We start from the raw sequence: 7,426 nt of genomic DNA, 5'->3' as shown, positions 1-7,426 counted from the left end.
GTCTTGCCAAGGCCTTGTCTGGTTTCTGTGTTCACGTTCGCTGTTATCTCAGGACCCTGCAAGATTTTGATTTGCGTTGGTGCACTTGGCTGGTGCCCAAGGTCAGCTTCCAGTTGTTTGGCCTTGATCATGTCTTTAAACCTCTACAAGTCTCAAAGAAAGAACCGTTAGCTTTGCAAAGTACTAATTAGCTTCTCAACCTTGTTTTCCTACTTAACCAGCAAGATAAGAGAGTCAGGGGATGGTAAGAAAGGGTGGAGAGAAAAAAAAAAAACTGTCCTTTTAAAAATCCCACCCCCCACTGCACTGCCCCTCCCCACAGCCCAAGCGGGTTTAGGTCCCAACATGGCTTCAGTCCTGCTCACTCCAGCAATTCTAGCCACTATGTAATTTACTCTTGTCTTAACTTTTTGAAATCCAAGAGCATATGGCATTCTCTTCCAGGAATCTTATGAATTCTGAGTAAATTCCCATATTCTCCCAAGATTCATGATGAAACCAATGAGAAATAATATTGGCCCAGTCACGGAGCCCTTATCCTTCAGTCTGGCTCAGCATGTTTTTGGAATGATTGTCTTCAAGTCAAACTGATTCAACATATGTGGTACTTGTAATGTGCAAGTCACCGTGCTAGATGGTAAGATAGAGTAACCCAGAAGATAGGCTGATTTAAATTGAAGTGAAAAATGCTCATACGTGAAGAGCTAAATGGGATTCTTCTATTCAAGACAATAATAGATGAAGCGGTCTATGGAACGAATTCCTCATTTCTGTGTCCTGGCTCGCTGCTTCAATGTTAACATTTTCTGGGACCATTTTCAATGACTGAGTTCTGTATGGTGTCGGTGACTCACGTACTCCCTGGTTGCTCCCCATCTCTACAGCCAGCTGCCTCCATCCCAGGGGCCACTACTGCAGCCCCAGAAGCCTTAGATGGAAGATGGAAAGAAAGGTTAGTGTACACATTTCCTGCTTCTAGCTCCCCCGGATTTCGACACCAACTCCCCTCCCTCTGCACCTGTGATTAGATACCTCGGTGGCAGAGCAGGAGGCCTTGCAGGGAGGTTTGCTGTATCATATGCCCCCAATACCCACATGTGGGGCACAGACCGTGCATGGTGCAGGTAGAATACTGGCTATCCAGGCTTTGCTTGGACATGCCTAGTTTTTATCTCTATTTTTGGCTTGCTTTGTAGTCTTGTTGAGAAAATCCCGCCATCTTTCAGAAAGAAGGAAGCCAGGTATGAGAAAAGAGAATGAGTCATTTAACAAGGACTGAGGGTCAGTCCAGCAGTGATCAGTCATTTGAAGTTAATTAACATCTTTTCCCCAAAATTAATAACTTAAGTATTGACCCTAATGGTTACCTAGTAAAAGGTGTGTCTGCACATACTCATGCTTTTATGTCTTATATAAAAAAATAATTTTCAGGGCTGGCCAGGTAGCTTACTTGGTTAGAGTGTGGTGCTGTAAGACCAAGGTCAAGGGTTTGGTTCCCTTTTATGGCCACACCCCCCCCCAAAAAAACCCCAAAATAAAAAATATAATTTTCAAAAATCCTACTACGCCATCACAGTGAAATGGCAACTAATCCATTATACATGTCAGAGGCTTTGAGCTATAAGAGCTCAGTGTTTGTTGCCTTTTCAGATTGTAATGTGCTCTGCAGAAGTGTACATGGGAGCACTTCATCCTTTCTCCAGACCCCTCGTCTCTCCTCCTGCTGCTCCAGGACTTATGCTGTGATGTGAAGGCATTCAGTAATTCACGGTTATTTCTAAAATGAAATTACTTTCACAGATTTTTGAGACGTAAGCATAACTTAATTCAGTGGTTCTCAAAGGTGCTTTCCCCACCAGCAGCATCAGCTTTGCCGGGAACTTGTTAGAAATGCAAACTCTTGGATCCCCAGCCCACACCTACTGAATCAGAAACCGAAGCATAATTGATTACACATATTAGTTGGGTACAGAGTTGACTATCAGTATGTGTGTACAATATGTGATGATCAAATCGGGATAATTAGTATATTCATCATCCCAAAACGTACTCATTCTTTGCGTCCATTTACCAATTTCTCCCCAGTCTCCCTCCCCCTCCCCCAGCCCCCTGTAGTTACCGCTGTTTCCAATGGTCTGTTTTAACAAGGCCTCTGGAGGATTCTGATGCACATGTAGGTTTGAGAACCACTGGTTTACATCTGTCTATTCTCTTTAACCTGTTCTGCTCTTCACCTGCCAATAGCAAGCACCCGTGAGTTTCAGTACAAGCAGGAAGACGTTTTCGGCCCTTTCAGGTGTAACTTTGCCAACAAGGGTGAGACCACATTATGGGAAGGTGGTGGACAAGACGTCACAGCTCCTTCATGCTCCCCAATGATGATAACAATACCTGTATAGCTCTTCATTCATGTGACCCAGACAGCCACCTGTGCTCTTGGTGGGACTATGATCTCCATTTTATCGAAGGGGAGAAGACAAAGAGTGGTCGGTGAATTATCCAGGGTGCTATGACCTGCATGTTTGTCCCTCCAAAGCACATATGGAAGCTGGATCCCCAATGTGACAGTGTTGAAAGGTGGGGACTTTGGGAGGTGATTGGACTGCGAGGACTCTGCCCTCATGAATGGATGAATCCATTCACAGATTAATGGATTAATGAATTAATGGATAAGTGGGTTATCACAGGAGTGGCACTCATGGCTTTATAAGGAGCCCTCTCAGCCCCGTCATGTGATACCCTGTGTTGCCACGGGACTCTATAGAGTCCCCCTCAAGAACAAGGCCCTCATCAGATGCTCCCCCTTGGATCTTGGACTTCCCAGCCTCCAAAACTGTAAGAAATAAATTTGGTTTCTTATAAATTACCCATTTTCAGGTTTGCTGTCATAAGCAACAGAAAACTAATACACAGGGGTATGAAGCAGAAGCTGGTTCCATAGCAGAACCCAGCTTCATTCCATGCGCCCCAGCTGGTGGCCAGAGTAGGAGGCCGCAGAGCTGGAGGGCCTCTGGCGCAGTGTCCGGCAGAGCAGCAGGGCTGGGTGGGGGTGATGCATCGTCCTACCCAGCCGGCAGCAGCTGCACATTCCAGGCTTCTCCCTAACATTTGGGAGGGCGGGAAAAGCAAGTGGAGATCTGCGGCAGTGTGGTGAGGGGGTTTCTTCAGGATCGTGAATAAAACAGGGCAGAAAGGAAAGGCAGGGAACTAGCATAAAGCCCTTGGGCTGCCCATAGCCTGGATATTTAAGAGATCTCCAGATGTACTTCTCATGCCCAAAGCCTTCCTCTGAGAAATGTTTTCCTCCACTGGAAGCCTGTCCCTCACTCTAACCAGACCTATTTGCCTGCTGCCTCTCTGGGTACCACCAGCACCTCTTCCCCACCACTGACCTGTCCCATCTGGTCTTCCTGTCCTGCCCTCCACCGAGTCCACATTCTCCATTCTGACACCAGGGGACAGCGAGGATCGGTGGGGGTCAGCAGGGGTCAGTGAGGGTCAGCGGGGGTCAGTGAGGGACCGTGGGTGTCAGGGGGGTCAGCAAGGGGCAGCAGGGGCAGCAGGGGGCACAGGGAGCCGCCCTGTCTCCCACGCTGGCTCCCCTGTTCTCAGGAGGTCACCCTCACTGTCTTCCCCAAGCAGCTTAGAAAAGGTGGCGCTGAGTGTGGAGAGGCCACACTGTGGCTCCCTGCTGTGTGAGGAGACTCAAGTGTGCACAGGCATGTGCTGAGGGGAGGGCGTGGAAACTGAGGCTGAGGTCCACGTGAAGAGCCCGGTGGTGCTGAGTCAGTGGCCAGGGCGCGGAGGCCACCACCACACTCCCCTATATTCGCTCATGCAGTCCTCTCACTTCAGCACCCTGCAGGGTAGCGATTTTCCTGTGTCTCCTACAGATCAGGAAATGGGGGGCTGGAGAGGACGGCGCAGCTTGTCCAAGGCCACAGGGCTGGTAAGAGTCGCCATGAGCTTCCAGTTCTTTCCTCTCACTCCCAGGTCTGTGCCGCCCTACTGGGCCGCAGTCGCCCGCAAATGTGGAATAAGGGCCGGGTGGGTGGGTAAAACAATACAATCCTAATTTATCTGAACCTTTAAAAACAAGCTACTTTTAGCCTGTAGCACTTTTGTGGGGAATGTGTCCCCCTTACACACTCAGACCTCTGCTTTGGACCTTCCTACCGCCTCCTTTGTCTGGCCTTCCTGATGAATTTGAGCTTCATCCTCTCTCACCTTTTCTCCAGATCTCTCTTCAGGCAGAAGAGGGTGAGGAGTTAGAACTTACCTTGTTCCTAACCTGATTCCCACCCCCCACCCTGACCCCAGGATGTGACAGCCATTCCCCCGCGTGGTAATTCCCATGGCCTTTCTCTAATTGTGCCCGGTCTTCAGACATGGGCACCAGAAATGCATACAGTATTGCAGTCCTCTTGGGTTTATCCGGGATGATAACAGTAACAATACCAGCAACAAATGATCTCATACATTTTGTCTAATCCTAGAAAGAAGCTAAAATATGTATCTGCCTTCATCTCATCGGTCCTCATAGGTAAGGTGGAGAAACTGAGGGATTTTTATCACCTTATAACTGAATAGCTATAAACATCTAATTTTATATTCATGAATATTTAAAAGTCATTAATAACAACAACAATTAAAACTCAGTATCAGCCTCCTTGATATATTTTTTCCTTTAAAAGGGTGTCCATATTTCTTTTCATATGCTTGTTAGCCATTCGTGTGTCATCTTTGGAGCCATGTTTATCCTTTGCCCATTTTTTAATCATGTTTTTTGGTTATTGAGTTGTAAGAATCTCTGTATTCTGGATGTTAACTTCTTATGAAGTATATGATTTGCAACTTAAAAGAAAAAAAAAGGTGTCCATACATTACTTAAATTTGACTATCAGTGTTCTTGTTCTAGAAATGAGATGACCAGCTCTTTCAGAATATACAGCAACTGCCTCAACATATTCAGTGCCAAGTTTAGGAGATTTACGGTAAAGCCATGTTTCCATGGAGGTTAGTACAAAAAGCCAGCCTCCTATAAACAATCTCTGGAAGACATGAGCTTTTCATCCATCACAGCCATTTACTTTTTCTCTGGGAGATGTTTGTAACAGAAAAGGCTTATTTGGGATATTTATCCGTTTCTCTTGTTCCTCTGGCTTTTGGTGCAGTTGCTAACAGGCACGGATGAAATGAGCTGGTTATCTCAGGATGATGGAAAACCTGGACTCAAGGTTCATGAATGCCCCCTATTTTCGCTGTGAGGAGAGAAACGATTCGGTCCCCATGTGCCAGAAGTGTGAAACATGTATCTTAGCAGGGAAGATCTTCTCTACCAAAGAGTGGTTCCAAAGCATCAACGAGCTATGGCAGAGGAGGTTTCTAGTGAGCATTCTGGAGCAGTTAAAGAGCTCATATTTGTTACACTATTTCCAAGATATCCTTCAGACCACACAGGGAAAGGATTTTCTCTCTAACCGGTACAGGATCAGCCTCAGCAAGAGGGAGAGGAAAACTGGGAAGTCCTCCTTGAACCAAATGTTGGATAAAACAGTAGAACAGAAGATGAAGGAGATCTTGTACTGGTTTGGCAACAGCACCCACTGGACTAAGACAAATTACACTCTCTTGCTGCTGCAGTTATGCGACACCAGATTACTGCTCACAGCTGCCAATGTGATCGGAGTCCTGTTTCTGAGAGAGCAGAGCAGTATCTCAGGTAAGCACGGCCACAGGTAGAGACCAGGGGATCCCCAAAGACCAGGAGTCTGTAAGGAATCACAGCTGTAGACAAGCTTAGGTAGGAAGGATTGTCCAGAATGAAGGACCAGGTTCTTTGAACTGACACCTACTCCTGACACCTGATCCTGTTTACCAAAGAAGAAATTGCTGAATGTGACTTCCTTCTAGAAAACCATAAAAAGACAAATGCAAGAGGAAGTAGAGGATTTCTAACTGTTGAGCATTTAAAATGGAGTACTGCATCCCTGAGGCCCAGAAATGGCTGCTCCCCGCCTCTGACCACATAATGCCGGTTTCATACTTGCCTTAGAGATGGGACTGGGCTTGGGAGGGATGTAAGGGGAAAGCTGCTAAATTGTTTTGTTCGTCAGCTGATGTGCACAGAAACCAGGCCAAGAGATCAAAACTTAGGGATTTTTTTTTTTCCCATTCATTCTACCCTATTTCTTGCTTATGCATAATACCAAATCTTGGAAGAGAGTTTCTTCAAAGCTAGAGCTAGCTAAAAGGCCTAATACGTCTAAGACAGTAGTTCTCAAACTGTTTCAGAACTCCAGGAGGGCTTACTGAAACACAATTGTTGGACTCCTCCAGCAGAACTTCTAACTCAGCAGGTCTGGAGTGGGGCCTGAGATTTTGTGTTTCTAACCAGTTTTCAGCTGATCCTGCTGTTGCTGGTCTGGGGACCTCAGGTGAGGGTGTTAGTGAGAGAATCTTTGAAGTGTTTGGCCAGGTGGTTCAGGGAAGCAAGAGAAACTAGAAGGGAGGCCCAGATGGGGGAAACACAGAGTTAGCTGTGGGTTCAGTGGGAGAGGCTGGGAGAGGGTGCTCATGTGGGTGAGTTTTGGAGTTTGAGCTCTTGAAAGTGAACTGAAACCTGAGTGTGGTTATATGTGGAGACTAATGGAATCCAAAAGAATTTTAAAGCTGGATAACCTAGGGGGAAATTAGATCCCAATATGTGTTACTTGGTTTCTTTTGTGTGTCAAGGATATAGAAGTATGATAATATAGAATGAAGAAGTGTCGAAAAAATTAGAGAATCCCAGGTTGTCAAGACTATAAGTTAAAGATCAGTCTAGCTCCTTAATTTTACAGATAAGGAAACTAAAGAGCAGGAAATCTCAGCGACTCTTGGCTTAGGTCACCCAGCAAATGGGTTGAAAACCAGGATCCCCCCAACCCCTCCACTTGAGCATCTGAGCATCTTTGACCATGTGCATGCTGCGCTCCCAACAGGAGAGGGCCTGGCTTGTACACACATGCAGGACTCTATCCTTCCCTTTCAAAGGCTTCACCATGCACTGTAGGAATTGGCTATTTATATTGGAGTTGTATAATTCCAGTCACAGGTTGTGGCAACCTTCCCCTTTTCCTAGGGGAGATTCTCTCGTAAAAAGTTAAAATTTCTAATTTGACTCAAGAGCAGTAATTCATATTATTGAAGAAAATTCAGCAAGAGCTTCAGAACACCAGTACTTCTTGCAGCTCCTGCCCAGGGCTCTCTCATTCTCCTTGTATATAGGGCTCTAATAAATTGTGCATATTAGGTGGGCTGGCAAAATCGAACAGGGGGCTTTCTGAGATTCTTGCATAGAAATTCAGAGGCCCCAGATAAAAACACAACTGCGCTGGTCGGTTTTGTGTACATTTAAAAGAAGCAAGAAAAAATAAAGTAATTT

The 7,426-nt window shown here is 46.0% G+C and overlaps 1 protein-coding gene across 4 annotated transcripts in view; it reads left to right on the top strand.

Annotated features, from left to right (window-relative positions):
- Positions 1-5,217: 5,217 nt before the first annotated feature.
- FBXW10B (F-box and WD repeat domain containing 10B) overlaps positions 5,218-7,426 on the top strand; it is a 34,611-nt gene continuing 32,402 nt past the window's right edge. For all 4 annotated transcript variants that reach the window (XM_063112444.1, XM_063112443.1, XM_063112441.1 and 1 more), the window contains exon 1: positions 5,218-5,722. In XM_063112444.1, coding sequence (XP_062968514.1) covers positions 5,218-5,722 — 505 coding nt within the window. The remainder of the gene's footprint in view (positions 5,723-7,426) is intronic.

Source organism: Cynocephalus volans, chromosome 10 (genome assembly GCF_027409185.1).
Source record: "Cynocephalus volans isolate mCynVol1 chromosome 10, mCynVol1.pri, whole genome shotgun sequence".
Taxonomy (NCBI): domain Eukaryota; kingdom Metazoa; phylum Chordata; class Mammalia; order Dermoptera; family Cynocephalidae; genus Cynocephalus; species Cynocephalus volans.
This window is presented reverse-complemented; position numbering and strand designations above follow the sequence as displayed.